The following is a 23,562-nucleotide window of genomic DNA, read 5'->3' as shown; positions in this document are numbered from 1 at the left end:
ATCTGGGTGTAGAATAGGACATGTGTTTTCCATTCTAGGGACCCTGCTCAAAAAGACTTTGCTACAGAGCAAGAGTTATTTTGGAAAAACAAGTCATCCTACTAAAAATGAAAAAAAACCCTTCCCCCACACAGTTCGTTCATTTACCAAAAACAACCTTTTTTTTCCTGTCATTGCAAACTGCAGCCATTACATACTATGGTCATCCTTCAGCAAGGTCTACATCACCTTGTTTTTTTTTGTTTGTTTGGATTGTAGAACGTTGGATAACTAAAAGCTGTTCTCAAACCTACGTTTCTTGTCAATAAAAAAACATACAAATAAAAATCACAAACTGTCTGAGGCATTTTTCTCAGATAAAGACGACAAACTGAATGAGGTATCATCAGGCTCTGGGGATGCATGATTGAAATCCATTTCTTCTAATTCAGGAGGTAAGTCTGACAGCAGTGCCTATAATTAGGAAAATTTAAAATACAGTAGTTAACTCTATGTTTTATTTCAATGTTCAAATGTCTTCATATGGTGACTTTTAAGCTTTTTAGTCAATGCTGATATAGGATGGCTAAAAAGAGGTCAGTGTTGATAGATACTAATAAAAATAAACATTCTGTCCCATATGAAGTATCTTAGAGCAATCTCCAGAGTTACTTAAGTTGCTTAGGAAATAGTTCAAAACAATTTTCCCCACAGACTGGACAGAGTAAGTGCTCTATATTCATTTACTTTACTCAAGTATTTTTAACATGCAAAAACTTTAATATATCCATAAACACGCTACACAGTGTACAGGAGATCATTAGATTTTGCACACAAGATCAGTCATAAGCTCTAAATTCTTATCTCAAAGTTTGCCCTTTTTATATTCTGTTTATGTGGTTTTATGAAAAAGCAACTTTAAGTCAAATTTAGGTTGAACATAAAATGCTTTATGTTTCTTTATTGCACATTATAATTCCTATTTTTACATGTGGCAAACTGCAGATTGCAAAGGGGAAAAGGGAGGATGAGAGAGCAAGAAAAACCCTTTGCAAATAAAGCAGAAAACATTATTTATACAACACATAATCCAACCGAGTATTAAAACAAATGTTAACAACTTATAGTTATTAAAAGGGCACCTATGCATTAAAGGTAGTGTACTAAAACTGAAGAAACCTGACTTTTATTCCCAAATCTTACAACAGACAAATTAAACTCCTTCAGTGTAAACTGCTGCACCGATCTCCCCTTTGTAAAGGTAATACTTTTTCTACGCTGTGTTTTTAGACTGCAAGAACTTTTGTTTAAAGTACAACTTTTCTTATGTTCCTAAGATGTTCAACACAACGTTGCCATAATGATAATTTCAGTCCCTGGGCACTATGGAAGAAAAACAAGAAAACAATAGAACACCTCAAAATTATTAAAGCTTGCTTTAAGACTTACCTGCTGCTGTTCTTTATCATCTGATTTAATGGCAAGTATCAAACTGCGAGTAAATGTCTGTAGTTCAAAGTATTTCTGCTTGTGATTCTCCAGCTCATTTTCAATGAATCTGACTTCTTCGTTCTGTGGAGAAAAAATAAATTTCTAGAAATAATAAACAGTATTGAATCATTTTAATAACATTTAAGTAGACTTACCTTAAAATGAAATATTTTTATTTAAAAAGAGTAATGAATTTATTATGATTTCTGGCAAATAAAGTCCCCAAATCCTAGAATTGTAGAACACCACATACATATTTCAGATAAAAGTCTTTTGATGGACTGCCATAACATCACACTGTATCTACAGTGCCTAAAAAAATGCATATGCCAGTTCATTTTTTATTATCCTGCATAAGCCATACGTAATAGCAAATCACGACACAGGCAGACGAGGCCTTTCAGAATTACTGCACACCATTAAAACATCAATGACTTGTACCAATGCTTACACAAACATTGAAAGCACTGCTTTTTATTATATAAACATGACATCCAAATCCATTTGAAGATAACAAAAGCCAGTCCTTTCACAGAAATAAAAAAGCAATCTTGAATGGCAGGCTGACTATAAGAGACAGTAACTAAATTTATTTATTACAGTGTGAGGCTCCACACTAAGACAGGGAAAAACTTCCAGGGCACCAAACTAAAATACACCACCTCCGAGAGCAACCGAGTTTGATACGGATTCTGAAGAGTCTGCTCACCCACCTCCCCACAATCCTCGAGGATACAGAAATAATGGGAATATACTTATAAAATAGGGGTATACTTGTGGTAGAAAATGATGAGGTCACATGAGACATTTGGAAGGATGACATTTCAGATTTCCCCCCCACATTCAGTGACAAAGCGATGAACTACTGATAACATATTTACCATTCTGATTTTTAGCCATCAATGCCTACATGGAAATAATAAAATAGTGTAAACTCTAATTAGTAATCTATGCCACTGAGATGCTAGCTTTTGCCTGCCCCACTTCTGTGTCTGCTGCATGCTGCAGATACAAACCCAAGAGCTTTGCGACCCCAGCATTTGCCACTCGAAGTTTGTTTGTTCTCACAGAACACCACTTTTTTGTGTGGATCTTATTTAACAATATTCTAACTGAGCATGGAATGTGACCAGTATTTTCTTGAGAATTTTATGTACATAACAGAAGTCTATGAACACACTCTCATGATACTGCCATTAACAGAAGAATTTAAGACTAATTAGGGAAAAAAATGTCCACATGCCTCCCAAGCTGCTCTGCACCCGAAACTCTCAGTGCCAGGAATTCTGCAACTGCCAGGCCAAGGCCAAAGGCCTCTGCCCCTCATCTCAGGTAAGACCCGAAAGTCTTCAGCTTATGACTAATATTAAATAACATGTGAAAGAGCTCTTTTCCCCCCCATTTCTAATTCCCCACAGCTTTATACCAAATCAGGACTGATAAACAGCTGAGGGAGAGGCAGCAAGTTACCACTGATCTTGTACCTTTCCCTTGCTTCGGCAACAGAAGAAGAAACATTAACATTTCAAAGAGAAAATGTTTCTTTGTATAAGATTTCCAATTGTATTGCCAAAGAAATATGAAAATTGTGCATCCTGTGGACAAAAAGACATATTTTCAACCTTTCTACAGATACTGAAAAAAGTCACTGCATTTGCAAATGACTTTCTTGGTGTGGAGATAAGAAACTTTTTGATTAAAAATTCGGACAATGTACTTCAGATTATGCCAAGTATCTCCTCCTCTTCAAACTTATCAGTTGAGTGCTGTTCAAGATTTCTAAAGCAAATGTTTCTCTTTTTATTCACCTTTGCAAAGATCATGTAAGCTAAATATAGATTGCTTCTCCAGATCAGAAGCACCATAATTTTTGCAAAAAGTATCCATGTAATGGCAGTGAATGTACATTCTACATAAGGTAATGGAAATGCATGTATAAATAGTTTGGGATACTTTCTACAATGATTTCTTTGTGTAAGTATTTAGGCTCACAGATATTTCATAATTAAGTGGTCTGTTTGCTTGTCTCCACTATCCCCTCATAAATTCAAGACCGCTTAATTAAAAGTAGATAATATAGGGAAAATTCTAAGCTAAAGACTATGACCTAGCTTACTGTGTGGCAAATTGTGTGCCACATACTCCACACTCTTGCATCAGATCTCCCCTGTAACCCCATGTATACCTGAGGCCCTGTCATAGAAAACAAAACCAGAAGAATGAACAGGCAACAAAGGGAAAGGCTAAGGATCTCCTGTGAATGTTTCCATGAGGACTTGCAAAACTGCATTACAGAAATCTAGAATCTCGATCTCCACAAAATGACTGCAAATCAGAATCTCAGGTTTCTTGCTCTAAGGAATGCTTTACAATATTCTGTTAGAAGACCAGATATTTTATCATTATTTCCCTTACCCATATTGTATGAAAATTTGAATTAAAAAAAAAAAATCTCTGTAAGTTTAGCTTGACTACATAACCACATGTTTAACTAGACTTGCAGTGAAAAACGTAAAATGTTCCTTGATGGCTGGTTTTGGTAGTAGCAATCAGCTGCAAAACTGCTGGCATTTCACTTTAACAACGATGAAAATAGTTCTATCTTATAGCACTGTGCTCTGACATTCACGTTCACATGTGCAAGAGTGGTTGAAATTCAAGTTTAGTTACCGTGAAAAAGACGGCACTGCGTAGTGAAGCAAAAGATTTTTAACAAGCTTATAAGCACGTGTTTTTTTAATCCAAAAAAACGACATTCCTTAAAAAAAAAAAGTCACCATAATGTTTCAGGTTATAACAGCTCTAAGAATAAGAGATAAATATTTGGGCTCTGAAAGACGACGTTTTCACAAAAAAGAACTTAATGGATTTATTATAGATGTAAACTTATAAGTTGCCTATTTAGCAAGGGATTTTTTCCAGTAAAAGATGGAATACAGATTTATGTAGAAAATGCACAGCCACAAAAAAAAATACTTATGTCAAACAACAAAACAACAAACAAGGTTCTGTAGGGCATGCTGTCACAACAAGTCTTTCAGTTTGGTGACAGGTGACATTAAGAAAAGGTCATTCTTTTATCCATATTCACAGGAAAACACTGCTTGAGGGACTAATTTTTGTTCTGGAAAAAAGGATAATCTATTTATTATTTTGGTAACTGATCATCTTTAGTAGAATATGCCTGTTTTGTAAGCAAAAAGTCAGCCACATACATTAAAAACTCAATGCTCCAAATACAATGCAGAACTTGGCAACTCGGAGACCAAGAGCACACATAACCTTCACCATTAGGCCAAGACAGTGGCTGTCGGGAATCCAGCCGCTTCTCTTCCGCGGCCACTGCTCACAGGCTGCAGCGCTTATGTTCTACACATGCACTATAACATTAGAGCTACTACTTTCTCAGTTCCTCCTATTTTGTTAGAGGATTCCAGCTGTTGTTATTTCTTCCCAGAGCTGGCAGCATCACACTCTATTTTAAAAGCATTCCATAACACTCCAGAGAACAATTATGGCACAGAGTGGAAGTTTCATTTTAGACACTAAATAAATTGCTTTGGTTCGGGACACTTGGTGGGAGCTGCAGATGGCAACACTTGCAGTAACGTAGCTGCTCTGTAGAAATGGGACTTTTCCTGCCTCCCTCTGTGCTGAAACACAGATAAACTGGCTGCAGATGGGATGCAACTGCTTGCTTGGCATGTAGAGAAGGGGAAATGTGCTGCACCGTGGCTACCTGAGGAGAGCAGAAGAGTTCCAGGCTCCCACACTGCTGTGCTCAAATCCTTGCAGATTTTTCCTCATTTGGTTCTTTTTTTTTTTGTGAAGTGTTATCTTGCTTACTATTACATGGCCTGAATTACTTACCTTGTAATCCAAGAGAGAACTCATTTGATCCACTTCGGAATTGCTTATCATATCACTTTCTTCGTCATCTATAATTTCTATTTTCTGAAACAGAAGTAGATGATTCATTGCAAATATTTGAATTTATAGATTAGAGCTACGAACGACAGCACTTATCTCAAGGCAACTTGCAAGGAAGAAAGTAACACCTTTTTTTTTTGCCTGCTTTTGAGCATTTTTGAATTCTTTAGCCCCCATTAGATGGTAATCATGCACTTCAGGCACAGGAGCTCAAGTAAGATACAACTTGGGAGAGTTGCTGCTACAGTGACTCAGGCTGTTTGCGGAGGAAGGGCTACACGTCACCAAGTTTTTGGCAATTAAATTGCCAAAACTCTCACTACAGCCTGCAAATGTCTGCATTTATTCCACAGTCTTTTTGTTGAAGACATCCTAGAGGGACAAGAATTAGACAGGAAAACAAAACAAAAATAATAAAAAAACCCAACACATTACGACAAATGACTGACAAGTCCTAATTGACATATAACTTGCCTAAAAATAAAAGTCTAACTCTCTCCTTTGGTCTACTTTGGCCATAGTGCAAGTCAAATGCACTAAAGAGTAGAAGACACTGATATGACAGACAGATTCAAAAGTGTGTGTGTGTGTCTCTGTTTATTATATGTGTGTATATATGGATATTTTCACTTAATTCAGAAAAATTCTTAGGTGCGTTACTAAGTTTCCAGAGTTACTAAAATGCAATGTTAAAGGAAAACCTAAATACTGTTTAAATTTGGAAATCTGGAAATATCTCAACTTTTAAAACATTGCCTTTAAGGCTACTTAGCACTTTTATGTATTTTTTCCCCCTAACAAAAACACTTGGCAAGACAAATATGTTAACATACACTTTGATAGAAAAGAAAATTACACATCTTTAGACCACCTAGGAGGCATTTTTGATTCACATCTAAATTACATTGCAAATTGATGGAATTAACTCGAATTAGAAAGCTAGATACTGGAAATTTTATCAAAACTAAGAAGGATTAAGCTATAAATTTCTCTGTATTTTTCAAAAAGAGTCAATGGTGGTATAAGGGAGTTTTATAATATCACTAATCTAACATTTTAAAGATTTTAGACAACTGTGTGTAATAGGTTAAAGCAATTTTATTATATTATTTAATATACTATTTAATAAAATTTAGGCAAGGACCACAGTGATAGAATTGCATTTTAATGGTTAGTTCCTGAGGCATCAGTTAATAGGAGTTAATCAGTTAATAAACTTCTCTGCAACATTTTAGATATATGTATATGTATATATATATATATATATATGTATGTCCTTCTGTCTGCCTGCAGACCAGCCATCAGAAATTCCCACCTAACCTCCAAGAAAGGGTCCTTAGAGACATGCAAGCAGCCTCTCAGTGGTAGTACCCACTGAACTAATGAGCATGTGTTGAAAGCAGAGAGCATAAACTACATTTTCTCTGCTTCAATGTCTGACAACACAGCTGAAGCACTAACATTTCAAAGGCTTAATGTCACAAAGATCCGCTGTTATCATATGCTAGCACTGTGATTTAAATAAATTTTTGATTTTAGACTCAGCTTGAGGAAAAGAGTCTCTAAACAAATGCCAAACATTCAACTCCATCTTCTTTCAATTCCATATTTTAAGATAGCAGAGGATAAACAGATTAGAATTTCAAACAGAAAACTGTATCTGCTATGCAAGCCCAATGTATCTTAGTTCAATTTTAACAGCATACTTAATTTTGTTACAGTGGAATGTGGTATGATAAATTTTTTTCCCCATCTTACTGTTTCAAATTATATAACGTTGAAGGTTCAGGTAAACTAAGGAACCAATTTGTTGTTGGGCATCATCTTCACAGACTTTTTCACATTTCATTCTACATCTCCAAGGAAAACATTAGCCTGAAACTTCTCATGCCATATCAGGTCAGCAGGTTAAAGAGACTACAAAAGGGCAGCCATTCTTTTCAGGCTAAACAGAAGAAATGCAACCATGAAATTTTAGTTTACCCCAGATGGTAACACTCTCTTTTTATATAAGAGAGTAGGAGATCTCCTGTCTGCTTTCCCATTTCAGATTACAGGCACTTCATATAAAAACAAATTATCTGGATGTATTCTGAGCTATTACAGTTTAAGCTCTACCTGAATTAGAAGAGTCTAATTGGGAACTGGAACCACCGCCTGTTCATTCTCCAGATAACTTTTTAAGAAAAAATTGCCCTACCACTTGGGGTCTTCTCTCCTCTTCCTCCTCGCCTTTCTTCTAATTTGAGAGAAGACAGGCTAAACAAAGGGGACATATTATATTATTTACCATGACTCCTCCCTCTGCCTTCCCTTCCTTATGTTCTTATCACAGTCAATTAAAACCAGCAAGAACTGCGTTTGACTCAAAGTGAAGGCATGTGAGAATATAAGAAACATCTAAATAATGCCCTATCATAGTATGGGGATGAAGACTATATAGCCAGCCCTGGACGTTTGAGCCCTCAGATCCAAGATAAGCTATAGAGAAGAAACACTAGACACTCTTGACTTTCTGAAAGCAACTAAAAACCATTTTTTGTTTTTATTTTGCTGTTTTTTCTTACTCTTTTATTACAATATGTACTTACAGAGTAAGTACATCCTATCCAGGCACTCCAGAACAACAACACTGGGCTGTTATAATACAGGAAAATCTGTATTATTCAATTTTTACTGCACGTGCACAGTTCCACTACAAGATGTTTCTTGTAGTACATAAGCAAGAAGGAAGAACTCAGCACACTCAGCTGAAGCTTTCAGCTAGTGAAAAACACTGGTGTTGGACAATAACACCAACATAAACTAGGACAGCAAAAGTATACACACCACGTTATCAGTAGATACTGGATTCTGGTCATCTTCTTTGTGACCCATTTCTTCATTTTGAAGAGTATCACTTGTCTCTTCTGCAGAAATAAATTAGTTTTTCAGATTTCATTCAAATTTCATGCTCGAGGAACATTATTAGTCTTTTCCACTAAATATGTCACATCTGCTATATACAAAAGCAAAGTCATATCAGTGTCATAAAAAAAAATACTGCATATCTTAATAAACAAACACATCACATCGCCAGTGTATCAGGTCAAACCTGGGACAATCCTAACTTGGAAAGACAGAAAAACACGTCTACCAGTTGCTCTTTTGCAACTAAGACTTTCCTTCTTTAAGTTCAGGTTGAAATATTCAGAGGTAATGAAGAGTTTCACACCAGACCTACCTAGAACTTCTCTAATTAAGCATGTTTGCATTCAGAACCTCTACTGCCTTGCTTTCAAGCTGTATTTTGATTCATTTAATAGGAAAGAAGGATTTTTCAGTGAGTTATTGCATGAAAAATCCAGCTTGCCCCTACAGTTACAGGCTACATAGTAGAATCCCACCTCCTCCTTGTAGGCACTGACTACTTTTGAACAGAAAACTGATCAAGCAGACAACTGTTTTATTTTCATATGGAAAAAAAAAGTGAATCTGATCTCCTAGTGAGTCTGATCTTCTCCCTTACATGTATCAGCAAAGCACACACTCGAAAACACAGCAGATCTTATTCCTAAATCTCAACCATAATTGCTGAACAATTTCATTATTCCTCTATTATGGGCAACATGAAAAATTAGAAAGGTATGTGTATTGATTCCTGTGACTAAATACATTTCCGAAAATTACTTTAACTCTCTACATCTAGATCTACTTGATCTATTATCAAGAGAAAGAGGTTAAGAGAATTAGCAAAACAAGAAATAAAACAAAACACAAGGGCAAGACAGTTATGATTAAGATTTCCATGGTATTAATTGGAACCCCCTACTTTCTGCAGTATTCTGCATAGGGCAGAGCTTGCATAAGAAGGGACAAGCAGTCAAGCTGCCAACCCAGAGAGGAAAGGAGGTGCAGTGAATAGGCAATAGCTATAACCATATACAACCATTTTAAGTAACTTTTCTGTCTATTAATTGCTTCTAACTGAATAAGCTCTATTTAAAGTGGCTTCAAATAAATTCAATCCGTACAGGCTACAACTTCCTAAGAAAATTTCTGCTAGTACCAAAAGCAAATGTGTCCAAAGAGGAGGACTGCAATAGCAAACAGCAATATAAAACCACTTCATTCTGCTCGGAGGAATGGAAGTCATCCGAGCAGCACACTCAAGTTGACACCAAAGCAGCATCTAAACCACCGATCGCTCTCTAACCTTGACAGTGACCATTCTGTTCATTGGACTACTGAATCCAACTCCTTACAATGCTTTAAACTCTTTAAGTGCTCATCCTTAGCTAATATAAACTGGCACAGTTGTAACGGCCTGCACAGAACTGGCATTAACACAGACTATGGATTCAATTAATGTAACTTAAAAAGGCAAACTAATATTACTAGAGAAATGTAATGCTCACCTTTGTATCAGACTAGCTTTTTAAATTTACGTACTACTTTTAAAAAGCCAGACTAAGAATATCTTTCTCTATCTTTGAGAGTTTGGTGTTTTTCTTTCTTTTTCTTATTTAATAAGAACAACGGTTTTAGTTCTCGAAGATTGCTATGACTGAAAAGTAAACATGATTATTGGTGGAAGTGTTTTCCAGGAAGTTCGAAAACCAAGTGTAGCAATAAAACCTACCACACTGGACTGTGGAAGGTAACAGAAACTGTTCCTGTGCTGGAATAAAGAATGAAAGACTGTTTCTTGGACACTACCGAAAATTAATAAGTCTTTTCGTACTTGCCTAAGCTTTGATTATAATCTCATAGTCTTACAGTTCGATCCTATTTTAAGGAAGCCTAGCTCAATAAATGTGGTGTTATTCTTCACTTTAAGCTGCAGAGATTCAGACTCTTCCTCCACTACCATTTTCTTTTTGACAGATCTTATTAAATCAGTTCCACACCTCAGGCAAATCAGAGACTCTGATTCTGCATCTCACTTGGCTTTCAATCATTTGACCCATTTCTTTATCATCTTTTCCCTTTACATTAGAATCTGACAAAGCTATCACAATTCATTCCCAGCAATTCTCCACTTCTCTAGTTCTTCTTTAAGTTGTTCAAACAAAATGACAAGATCAAGCCTGGCATGCTAAGTTGAAATAGCATGCACTAGGTCAGACTTTCTTTTGGTTTAGAGAGCAAAGACTTTATTGATCTCTTCTAATCAGAAGCACTGGGAGCAATTAGTTGAGCTTGTGAAGCTGGTGAAATGTGCAGAGTGGCAGTTCAGCTGCCTTAGGCCCAGAGTATTAATGGAAAGGGAGAGCGCAAGAGAGGAGAGGGTGGGAAGGGAGGGAAGGAGGAAGGGACTGATTTAATGTGGCCATGCAGCTCTGAGGGGCAGGATGAGGGAATTAGGCTCGAGAGCCTTGAGATCACGAGCTGCACTGGGAGCACAGAGGCACCCTGGGGTGCTGTTCTGAGGCTTTCTGAGCACCCCCCTGCTGCTGACTTCAACCTTTACGATATTGATTGGTGTTTGCTCATCACAGAGCACGTAGACACCTCGACCAGCTCAACAGCAGGAACTTCTGCTGGGTTCCCACATGCTGTGAGGCTGTTCTCGTGTCACACCAGCTTTCAGCCAACATCATCTGAACGTGTCTGATCAGTGTGAGTTTAGTATCATCACAGCTGCAACTACCCAGCTCTGGGCAGCTCACAGCAAGCGGTTCTGTCGCATTAGCGCTTATTTAGACAAAAAAAAATATGATGATGTTTTTTATATATATATATATATATATATGTATTCAAGCTGAGTACAACTGGCAGGCTAACTGTGAGTATGTTATAAATCTGGTCTCTTAGAGAAATGAGGTTTATGCATTTGTATTTTATGTCCATCTGTCAGTTGTACCAAATTGTGAACTTGTCAATCATCTTCTGATGAATCTAGCAGAAACTGAGCTCTTACAATGCAAAGTTTCTGCAAGCTTTCTGATAACAAACCAATGTATTTCATATAGAGAAAGGTAGAGGTAAGAGCCCAAACCGTACCTTCAGCATGGCCAAGGCCAATAACTTGCAACTGTCAGACACATTTTCAGACATTGGTGAATGTGTACAATGGAGAATGCAAAGCATGCACACTGCATAAAAGTAAAAATATAGGCACAGTAGTAACTGCATTTTCAAATACCTTGTGAGCTTCCTTCAGATAAGCAGATTGATACTTCATCATTCCTATCATTATCATCCCCCACTTCAGTAGCAGTTTCCTCTCCTGGATTAAGTGCTGATTTAGAAACAAATTCAGATTGATCAGAGAAATCAGCAGGACCTCCTCTAGGGGGTGGGACCTCAATCCCCATTAAACGATATTTCCGTCTTCGATTCCCAATCCACGTCTTGTAAGAGAAATAAACATGAATGATATCAGAAACTATAACAAAAGCAACAGGCCCACAACCAAGTGAAATTAGCACATCTCTACCCCAGCAACAAGAGCGTAGTCAGCAGTTCTAGGCAGGTGGTTATTCCCCTGTCTCTGATACTCATGAGGCCGATCCTGGAATACTACGTCCAGTTTCCGTCCTCCAGGACAGAGGAAAAGGGAAGGTTAAGAGGCTATAGAGCAAAAGGAAAAGAAGCAACAGTTGCAAGTTGCAGCAAGGGAAATTCTCGCTGGCATTAAGGAGGTGGAAGAAAAAAAAAAAAAAAAAAAAAAAAAGGCTTCACAGGAAGGGGCGTGGAGCATCAGAACAGTTTGTCCACAGAACTTGGGGCATTTTCAGCTTTGGAGATAGGCAGTTTTACTGAACAAGGTCCTGAGCAATCTAGCCTAACTCTGCTCAAGAGTTGCACTAGGTGACCTTGTGAGCTCCCTCCCACCTACTCTACGAATTTAATCTTTAACCCAAGTTCTTCCTCCCATGACTTTCACTGGGTGACTAAAGCATCCAACAACCCATAGAGTCAACCTGTCCTAGAGTATCCTAAAGCATAAATTCTCCGAAGTGACAGTTTTAGGTCACTCTTCTTCACAGAGGAAATAACCTGGGATAAATAAGCAAGTTCAGAGCAATATTATCCTTCAGGCCTCTTTGGACGGAAGACAAGTCTTTAAGAAGCATTGGTTGCAACAAGGTGCAAGTAAGAGCCTACTGTGAGCAGTGGTGGGAAATGGAAGAGCTCCAGAATCAAGGAATCTGAAGAGTCATTCGTGGTCAGATGGGTATTGAAGCTAAGTTCATTTTACAGCAACAAAACTGACACTCTTTGCAAAAAAGAGAAAACTATATTCAAAATTCTCCAAGTGGAGCTGGGAAACTGAAAATTGGCTTCCTTCTTTAATGAATTATAAAGAGGAACTTATGCTAAGTATTATTAAAGCTGAAAACAGAGTTTAACATAAAGGGCTAAGAGTCATCTGCAACTCTTCACCTCTTAACTTGCTCTTGGTAAAACACACATCCCTACCATAAGGTCTCCAGTCTAATAGACCTTTAACTAAACACACTAAAGTATTCCCAGATTTTTATTTTCAGAAATGTACAAGGCAACACTACTTCTGGCCTTACGTCAGAAATACCTGCAATTCTTCTCCTTCCCATTCCACTTCTTCTAAAGAGAGTTCAGACAGATGAATAGCATTGAAAAGGCTAGTACAGAAGATTCCCTCCTTAAAAATACCAAGCAAAAGGACAGCTGATCAGATTCATTAAGCCTGCTTACACCAGCTACTGAAAACTCAGCAGCAATTTCCCCAGCTTCAGCTAAGCAGATGACCCTCAACAGTTAGGGATGAAAGGCTGGAGCCCGGGCAGGAAGCAGCTGATGCCTGTCCCAAGGCAGCTTGTGAGGGGACTGGCAAGGAGCCACTTAAAAAGCATCAGCACAGCTCTCCAGATACTGAGGTTGGGGTGTCAACTTGCAAGAAAGATTCGAAGCTGCAACCTTCAGAAATGCTGCTTAAGGGGAAAAATAAGGATCAAATATCTTCAGCTGTTTTTTTTTTTTTTTTTTTTTTTTTTTTTTTTTTTTTTTTTACACAATAAGTCTCTCCATCATAACTCATGTCTAGGCTAGCCTTAGAGCCCCAAACAGCAAGAGACATTAATCAGCTGTGAAAAGTGAGTGGTCATTGTGCTGCAGTGATTGATTTTTTAATTAACTCAGACTAAGCACTTCCTTAAATATTCCAACTTTATCCAGTGATCTGCAGGAAAAGGAAGGATATGTCTCTAGCCTATGGACAGGGTGGGTAAAAGCAGCACTACATCTTTTCTGTATAAAAGCCTTATCCTCTATAAAAAAGAAAAAAAGGTTAATTTGCAAGCACTTTTGAGGAGCTTGATAGTTTTCACCCTGTGCTCAAACATCTCATGTCTCACTGAAGGCTATTCTGCCCTTCAGACACTTTTTTGGTATGAACAAATAACATAAGTCAAGAGAGCAGAACAAATAAGTTTAACTACAAAAAAGGCTCCCAAAATATAATCAGTAATAATTATAATGCAAATATAAGAAATATTGTAAATTTAATGAAACATTGCCTGGAGTTCATATATTTAAAAGTTATTTTTCTTCCCTCTTTTTGTGTCTTGGGAACATATGAAAGACACCTGGGGATGGAAACATACATGATGTGAAAGAGCAGTCACAGGAAAGCAAATCCGCTCTCCTACGGCAGGCATCAAAGTCATATGAAAGAAAATGCCCTGTTCAGCCTTAAACGATTAAATCCAGTGGTGGTAAACATCTTTCTTTGAGTTAGGAAAACAGATTTGATATATTCTTTGTACTAAGACCTTTCAAGGAAGTCTGAGATCTTAAATTTATATTCTGTATAACTCTGTACTTTATAAGCCTGTACTTCTGGAAAAGCAACACTTGTTTGGACAAATCATGAGCTTCCCTTAAAAACCTATGGCAAGAGAAGAATAGGGATGACTAATTGAATTAAAAACAAGTGATTTACTGTGCATAAATATCTGTGTAAAATTGTTATATATTTTGTTACATCACAAAAGGAGCAACATTTGCTAATTGTACACCACCTGGATTCAAAGTACAGTAAAATATAAATAAAGGTAAAATGTGTTCAATTTGGAGACATTCTGCCCCCAGCAACCTTTCTGGGCCACCCCTTTTGGCTGTGCATGCAGCAAAGAGCAGAGATGCTCTGTTGTACACCAGGGCCCCGGCTGACGGCATCACGGCTGTGTTCAGAGGAGGACACCACATCACACACTGAGCAACACCAGCATCCCTCACGCTACCTTTTGCCCTCTGTCATATCCCCTCTTGGCTTCAGGACAGCATTTGAAAAGATTATTTTCCTATTTTGGAACATTCTATCATATGTTTGCAATTATTTTTCCCCCATAAGCATCAATGAAACATTTTTTCCCTGTGTCTTTAGAAGAAATGTGTATCTTGATCATAATTAACAGCAGCATTTCTTCAGTCTTCTAGGATACTCCTAAAACTTTTATTCTTATTTAAAAGTTTATTCCAGTCTAAAGAAGATGTCAAACAGCTCGTAGTGCTACTCTGGTTACTGATCAATAGGACTCTTACCTGAGGGCCTTTTTCTATATATAGGCTGTAGAAAGAGCAAGAAAGCACTTCCCAACATGGTCATTCATTATGTAACATGTGAAATCTATTTCAAGCTTCCTCATGAAATTTTTAAAGGCTTTCATCTGTCCTATTTTTGCTTCTGCGACAAGATAGGGGAAGTCTCTAGATTTCTTACCCGCACTATTTCACAGTCAACATTTAATTCTGCAGCAACAGCTTCAATTTTCTCTCTGCACACTGAGCCCAGGCTGGTCATACCATTGTCCCAGTATTTCTTTAGGGTAGCTAGGTCTCGGTCACTAAACTGCGTGCGGTCCTGTAACTGTAAGATAAAAAAAATACTGTTAAAATAATAATAATAAAATAAAAATCAGCTTATATTTCCCATTGCATTTCCAGAGGTCTTATATACAGTAAGACACACATGTTATGCTGCCTCCTTGGCTTTTTTTCTCTTTTAAGTCTCCCTAAGATTTTTGTTTTGTTTTGTTTTTTGTCCAGGCCAGTAGGGAGTTCTCTGGGATTCACTTTAAAGGCAACAACAGTGTTAAAGCAAGTTTAAAGCACTTCAGCTTTGCTTCAGCTCCACCTGATTTTTTAATTTCTTTTATCTCCCTCTAGATGGCTTACTGAAAATAACTTTTTTCCTCTTGCACTGTTTACTCTCTCCACCCAATTTTTGAATATTATTCCTTAAGGCTTTTCAAGTTTCTCACCCTCCCCGCCTAAAGTTCTTTTATCTTACTGCAAACTACAATACATGCATAATTCAAAGGATTCGGAGTTCCTAAAGGGAATGCTTTAATGTTTATTTGCAAAGCTTCAGAGTTTAAATTGGTTCCACTCCATTTGTGAGTTCCCCAATTCTATGTGCAGATATATCATTAAATGGTAGTAGATTACAGATAAAAGCAGAAACACTGACAAACAAATCCAAGACTTCTTAGCACTTCTTGAACTCTGAATGGATACATAGCATAACATGTTGCAAATGTATCATTTTGCCAAAAGAATTTACAACTGCGGTAGCTTTTAGCTCAATGATCTTAATGAAGCTTTCCATTTCTCTATGAAAACTCGTATTTGTCACTTCTCCTGCTGTTAAGAGTCCATGAAAAAAAAAAAAATTTGGCATTTGTAAGTAGAAACAGCATTTTGTTGTGTAAATATTTTTTTTGTTACTATTTCAGTTTTATAAAGGTTTTATAAAGGTTTTATAAAAACTAGCCATGATTTCAATACCTAAGAGCTGGGTTTGTTCACTGACAAACTGTTAAGTTAGGATGAGGTTACATTAACCACAGACTAAAAAATTTCACAGAACTAGACACACTTATGGGGTTATTAATGCTCATCTTTAGGATATGGCCATCTTGGCAGTTCTCCCTTTAAAAATCACTTTTTCCTCAAAGCATTAGAAACATCTGAGACTGATATACTGATATAAAGCAGAGGTGCAGCTACAGTTACAGGGGTGGCTGTAGTTTCAGACAGCACAGCAGCCCTGCAGTGCCCAGCAGGAGTGCACTGCTGAAAACACCGTTTTTCCTACACACCTGAGCGGAGCTTTTCCTTCCTGAAAGTCACTTCCCAAGGGCCAGAGCAGAGTCATCTCCCGAGTCACTGCTGCAATAGCGCCTTTTATGGCTGTTGGCAAATAAAGTTTAATTCCTGAAAACGCCTGGTGAACTTCTTGTTACACCTGCATGAAGCAGGCAGGGACCGCAAAGTGCCACCAGGAACCAAAGGGGATGGTAGGAAGGGATATGACAGCAAAACTCCAGACACAAGGAGGAACAAGTCATTTTGGACTTTCCAACCTTCTTGAATGGGCAAGGAGCTAGTGACAACTTCACCTTCTAATATACTGAGCCTCAAAATAAATATTTAACATTTGCATCTGGAGTTTTCATGGCTGACGCTGCTGCAACAGTGTGCCAAACTGCTTAGCGTCATCATTAAATTTCAGGAAAATAGCAAATTTCTACATATTTAATAGGCCTAGCTAAAAACATAAAACCTGGAACATGCCGTGCAGATTATGCCACCCCAGCAGACGAGTGAGATGACAAGTTAAAGCAGGGCTGCCTAATATTAAATGCTTCTTCATGTACAAGGCAGTAACTACAGTTAAAGTCATCTTAAATATAGTTGCAGCAGCTAAATTAAAATAGAAAAGGGGAAAAAAGGGTGAGGGGGAAGTGCAGACTGCCAGAATAGGATTAAGATTTCAACTTGCTATGTAGCTTTGTATCATTGTCTAAGAAAACGCTTCTCCTAAAGAAATAATACAGGGCAAGATCAGTCTTCCTAAAAGCTGCAAAGATAGGTATCAGGATAGGCACAACTTAATAGCAGTAGCTATAAGGAACTGCCTCCTTTGGGACCTTCCCTCGTTTAACAGCACAACGTGCAGCTGCACCAAGCACTCCAACCCACACGTAACAAAAAGTTTAGGGTGGCAAAGAGGCGAAACAGGAAAAAGCGACGTGAAGTTAGACAAAAGACATATGATAACTAACCAACCTGCTTACCAAGTGGATGGTACTGTTGGAAGCGTATGGTTTCATCTGGTTTTCAGATAGTTTACTTCTAATACCATTATAGTATCTCTTCCATCTTACATGAATTCTAACAGTCTACCACAACTGTTTTGATAACATTCTGACTTAATTCTTATCAATATTTCAAGGTTTTAACCCCACAACTGCTATATAAGTACAAGCTTGTGGAGGCAGTCTCAATTAGTTGAGAACAAAGTAGACAAAGTTATGGGAATATTCTCTAGCTATATACCCAAACTTATTGCAAAAATGGAGAAAAAAACCCTTTTGTTTTGCTTCCTTGTCAGAAACAATCCCTAGTGTTTAAAATGACAGCAGACACTTCGCTTTTTTGCAGCAGTTACTGTCACCTCCTTTCACTTGTGCTTGAAGGGTTTGTGCAGCTGTACATTAATCATGCTGATACTGATTGTAGGTCAAAGAAAACAGAGAACAAGTTTTGCTGTCAACTGACATGAAAAAAAACAATTATACATTCAGAAACAAAACTGAGGAGGGAAAAAAGTGCATGTAAATATAAGATGGTATTATTAGGAAAAATCTGAGATAAGAAACAAAAGTTAAAAGCTATAAGGAAAAATCACTTCCCTCCAAGAGGCGAAGAGCCTTGCTATGACGCCTGTCTGAATTTACACTCAGTTTACAAGTGTATTTTCCAGTTACTAGTTCTCATCCCTTTTTAACTATTGTACTTTTGAGCCCCTTTCTGCCATTTGCCCTACCAAGATTAGCACCAAGATTGTCTCCTAATCGCAGACAAGCAGGCAGGAATTGAGCCTCCTTTGGAGAGCCAAAAGCGCCGTCTGTCTTCAGACAGGAACGTCGCGGCAGCACAGGGAATGGTGAACGCAGACAGACGGTCTTTGTGGCCATGAAAAGCAGAATGCATCAGGTTGCTGGACTTGCAATGCTACCGCTTCAAGAAACAAACCCTCTGGACATTTAAGGGCTCAGATTCACAAACCCTTGCTAAGAGGGTAACGGCTTATTCTGTATTACGTGACCCAGCACCGCTGCCTGCCCACACCCGCCACAGGCAGAGGCTGCGGCACCTTCTCTCACAGGAGCATGAGGAGGCTGTTAAGCTCTCACCTTGCACCACCACGACGGGACCAACTACCTTCATATGGGCTCTTGCACAAATTCCTTGGAGAAATCAAACTCCATTCCCTAACATTATCACCCCCTTCACCAAGATTATATATAGATTTGATTCCTGTATTATAAATTGCTCAAAAAAAAAAAAAGTCACTGATTGCTCTGGTACTGGTCAATGTCTTCTGTGACACATTAAAAGGTAGAATTTCTATATGGACATAAAACCTTGTTTCTATCAATTTAGCTAATAAATCTCCCCATGTTTGGTATCATCAGAGGAATTGAGAAAACAAAGAACAATCTTACAAAATATAACATGGATGGTTCATGCTCCATATAGAACGGGAGAGGTTCTATAGCTCTACCAAAAAGTAATATTGAAAAGCTTTATATTTATGACAATGCTTTTCATAGCTCAAAGCAAGCAAGCATTTCCGTTCCTATTTTTACTTCATTATAGCAAACAAAGTCTATGAATACAAATCTCATTTTCTCTCTTCAGATCCACTACTTGCTGATTTGAGGCTTGACTTTATCCTCCAGAGTATTAACTGTTTGCTGAATACCTCACATTTATCAGTTTTGTTGACCATATTTTGAAAAACAGAAACTTCTTTCAGCAGAAAATAGTCTATCAAGGCACAATGAAAAGCAATCCTTGGGAGCAAATTGAATCAGCAGTTCTGCCAAGCCCAGGGTTAAATCCTGCTTATCCCCTGACCCCTCAAGTGTAATAACAACATTCTTATAAGAGATGACCCAGTTTATTATAGACATTTCTGGCACTTTGCCAAGCACCTCATAATACCCACTGCGCATGCAGTATTTGTGGTGCAAATCTAGTGTCTATAATTGGTATGAGTAATTACATTTCAGTGGAGTGTCCTTATCCTGTCTTTTATTACAGTCTCCTTTTTTTAGATCATTTTTTTAATGCATCAACAGAAAAAGCTTCAGGCCATGCACACAAAATCCAGAATTTCCAGATTAATAATAAAAGGCCTATTTTAATATGAACACAGGGAGAAATTATGAAATGGTGATACCACTTCTGATTGAAATTTCAAAAAGTTTTTCAGTAAATAAGAAATGTACACCACAGGACCTGACATAATGAAAGGCTTCTCACCAGAATTATAGCTTCTTTCATGAGTATGCGTTTTATTTATGGTAGCTGTGAGCACAGTAATCTTAAATCAAAATAAAATCTCTCACAACAAACTTCTATACTGGAACTGACCCAGAGTGGACTGACAACGGGAATATTTACCTTCTAGCCAGCTAGAGAAAGTAGAGAAACCACAGGCTCTCTAGCTGTGTCCTCCATGAAGTCACCATCTCCAGAAATTGATCAAAAAAGACCGTGTTTCACTATCAGAATGGCAAAACATCAAAATGCAAACATTTAGGACAGAGAGATTCTACTTATTTCAGGGTTTTTCTTCCCCCAAATATACACATGTTGAACAGATGCTAGAGGACCCAAGTCAAACCTCTAGGCAGATTCAACCTAGGGTTAGAAGCTTTAAAAAAACAGAGATGCAGAGGATTCCAAAAGGTACCAAAGCTGTAGCTGTAGTGTAATTTTTTTGTTTGTGAACATCAAATATCTGTTTGTGAAGATGTGAATCTTCTGGTTTCCTGATATTGTATTTTAGACTTGATATAAAGACCACCCCAACTATCTTGAATTAGAAATTAAAAACCTCCCAAACCTTACTGCCTCCCAAAATGCCAAAAGATTTAGAACATCTAAGTGAAACAAATTATTCCTAGCTAGCATACCAAGTTACCTCCCATGCCTCCCATGTTTGATCAGGTGTTGTACCATGGATACTACTAACTGCTCTAAGACATTAGATGACTCGAGCACAGTTAGTACACTCAGGATTTCTTTGGACAAAAATGAAGATTTGGATCCTTCTAATTCTTTTTAGTCCATCTCCTCATAACTTTTTCTGAAACCTTGCTAAACTTCAAGCATCGTAAAAAAAAAAAAAAATCCATGTAGCTATAAAGAGTACGTTCATTTTATATACACCATGACAGAAAACAAAATTCCACAGTTTCCAAGTACATCCTTGTCAAGAACTGAAGGGTGACACTTCTACACTAATATTCATTAACAGTTGGGATTATATCATCTTACAGCATCGCTGAGCAGACCAGCCAGGAGTTTTGTAGAACTGCACAGCTTTTATTTGTCTCCTGATGCAGCTGAAGGACAGGGCAAGGAAAACAAAACGTCAAGGCAAAAAGATTAAAAATTCAAAACATCCAAAAAACAATCTACCCGTTTCAAACAAAATAGAGATTAGTCTTTTTCCTGTTTGAATGGCAGTAATTGCCATAATCACAGTTCTACAACCGCATCCATTCAAATTCTGTGCCTTCATGTGCCTTCTTAAAGAAAAAAAAAAAAATTTGAAATTGGAGGATTTTGAACAAAAACATGTGCATGCCCGTCTTAGGCTGCGAAAGTCCATCCAAAGTGCATCTCATCTTTTGGTTTTCTCGAAGGGTCAAGAAGTGCATCATATACACTCAACATATTTAACAACACCCCCACCCTGTCTGAATGCATCAGGATTCAAACTTGGATTCAAAGGTCTACGAGTCTACTTGTAGATTCTGACCTCTAAATTTTGCCTTGGCCTTAGCCTCCTAGGTCACAAGGACAGGGTGTGCTATTACAAGCAAGCACATCTTTAGAAATCACATAGTAGAAAACAGTTTCTCTTCTCCAAATAGAATGCCAGAACACTTGCTAACATTCTAGTTTCCCGTTCCCCTACAAAATATTTTCTTAGTAGAAGCTCACCGTTTTAGACCACAAGGAGATGCTTCCTGTAGTGCAGCTGTAGACAAATACAGCTGGTTTGTATTTCAGAATTCAAGAAAATTGCCCCGAGATTATGTGAAAAATGGGACCATATGATCATTCATTACATTATTAGACCTTCAAAAGCCTTAAACGTTTATTAGTTTAAAGGCTACATGGAATCTCTACTGAGTTCAGAGACTGTTTTTTGCGGGCAAGGTAGCAGGGAAGAGTGAAGCCATTTGTCAGGATCATTTTACACATGGCTGTCACAGCTTAAACTTTAAACCTCATGGCTCCATCTGAGCAGCTCTGAACATAGCAAGTTCAAAGCATTTTAAATTACATAATCCAGGCTACTTAACAACAGAAAAATTAACATAAAGTTAACAGTCAATGATAGCAAACAGCAATCTCTACATAACAGTATTTCCCAGACCAGATTGACAATTATATCCAAGATGTATTGCTACAGTCAACACATTCTGCTGCTTTCTAGAGCTTTTTGTTTGAAAAGCAAAAGCTATTCACGTGGTTTTCAAGCTTAGACTTCACAGAAGCCAGCTTTACTTTTACCTTTATCAAGGCCTTTTATTCAAAAGAAGGTGAGAAAAATGTAGAAGTAACATATTTTGTTATATCTGTCTCCATCCAACTCCCTGTGATATTTAGGGTTCTTAAGTGTTATTTCAAGTACTTCTAAAAATGATTATACTCCCCTTATAGCAGTATGGGCTTAGTCTGACAAACTGGTATTTTTTGGCAGCAATGCCAGCTAAACTGTCTGCAACCACCTCTGCTCATTCTGCTTTTGCATCACTGTCTGAGCCCCCTGCCCCCTCACTGCAACTGCTCATATGGCTGCATGACAAGCCATATGGTTCATTCTTGAGCTAACCCAACAAGAAGTTCCCCATTTTAGGAACTGACTATTTTCAGCTTGGTTCATTTTCCCAAACTGGCCTTCGTCTATGCTAGCACAGATGACACGACAGCGCTGAGACAAGAGCATCCTAAACATTTTTTCTTAGTGGCATTATTGGCTATCGAATTCCAGCCTAAAGCAGGAACACAAATTTCACACATCTGAGCCCTGTCTTTATGGAAGCCTTCAATAGGAACAGCAGTATAAACCAAAGAATAAGGATGAACTACACTAATATTCCATTAAATCATTACTTAAAAGCAAGCCTGAGATTAAAACCAATTGTTCCACAAAGTGGTGTGGCTGGAACTCAAGTGATGCTGATGTTCAGTATGTAACCAGTCATGTTTTGATCAACTGGTTTGAGACTAGAAGCACATCGTGTTCGTACGTGATAGCCTCACATCTCAAAGCAGTGTTCATCTAAAGCTGCAGAAGAAGATAGATTTGTTGAACCATATCCAAAATACTAGACATTAGAGAACCACAAAAAAAAGGTATGCTGATAAAACATTAGATTGAAAAAAATAGTCTATGGAAATAGATATCGACCAATTAAACTGTATTAACCACTTTTTTAATGACCTAGGTGTGAAGGACTAAGTGAAAAAAAAAACCCTTAATTTAACTGTGGTTTCTGATCACACAAATGAGCAAGCATTCCCATATCCCTGAAGATTTTAAGCTATCCTAGAAATTCCATCTGTGCTTTCTGTCAGGTATCTAACATGATGATCATTCCATCCAGCCTATCAGGTGCTGTAAAATGTGGGACGGTGCCACGCAGCTCTGCGAGCCAGGAAGTCACTTCCTCAAAAGTGCCCGTGATTTTCCAGAGAGCTCTCCCTTGCCGTGCTCACCCAGCACACGGAGTCTCCCGAGACCAGGACACCCCAACAGACAAGCATGGGTCTCAACTGAGCCACAACGTTTTTCTCTTCATCCTCTCAGCTGCTCCTGGACTCCAGTTGAGCAACTTACCCAGATGGCTCATGCTAGCTCTGCCTGTAGACCCCATATGACTTTCTCCATTGAAGCAAATATAGAAAGTTTAGAGATGTTGTCTGATGTTGACAATCCAATTTAGTATTTAAAAACATGAAGGGTAACGACTCCAAGCGTATTTCCCTAGTTTAAAAATGCCATGCAAGTCTCCCTTTTCCCTGTGGCAAACCAACTTCTCTCACATCCTACTTATCTTCTCATTAACACTTCCCTGGCCCCCTATAAAAATCCTCTCC

The 23,562-nt window shown here is 37.9% G+C and overlaps 1 protein-coding gene across 5 annotated transcripts in view; it reads right to left on the bottom strand.

Annotated features, from left to right (window-relative positions):
- Nucleotides 1–205: 205 nt before the first annotated feature.
- HDX (highly divergent homeobox) overlaps nucleotides 206–23,562 on the bottom strand; it is a 40,679-nt gene continuing 17,322 nt past the window's right edge. For 3 of the 5 annotated variants that reach the window (XM_088527593.1, XM_088527594.1, XM_088527596.1), the window contains 6 exons: nucleotides 15,089–15,235; nucleotides 11,528–11,735; nucleotides 8,230–8,309; nucleotides 5,341–5,424; nucleotides 1,429–1,551; nucleotides 206–453 (listed from right to left, as the gene is read on the bottom strand). In XM_088527593.1, the coding sequence (XP_088383719.1) occupies nucleotides 328–453; nucleotides 1,429–1,551; nucleotides 5,341–5,424; nucleotides 8,230–8,309; nucleotides 11,528–11,735; nucleotides 15,089–15,235 (768 nt within the window). In that variant the 3' untranslated portion in view covers nucleotides 206–327. Of the gene's footprint in view, nucleotides 454–1,428; nucleotides 1,552–5,340; nucleotides 5,425–8,229; nucleotides 8,399–11,527; nucleotides 11,736–15,088; nucleotides 15,236–23,562 lie in introns of those variants that run through there. The other 2 variants (XM_088527595.1, XM_010214747.2) reach the window with 2 other exon arrangements.

This window comes from Tinamus guttatus, unplaced genomic scaffold (assembly GCF_059628265.1).
Source record: "Tinamus guttatus ecotype Peru unplaced genomic scaffold, ASM5962826v1 Tinamus_guttatus_pri_ptg000287l, whole genome shotgun sequence".
Lineage (NCBI taxonomy): Eukaryota > Metazoa > Chordata > Aves > Tinamiformes > Tinamidae > Tinamus > Tinamus guttatus.
Note: the sequence above shows the minus strand (reverse complement) of the source record. Positions and strands in the feature narration are given on the sequence as shown.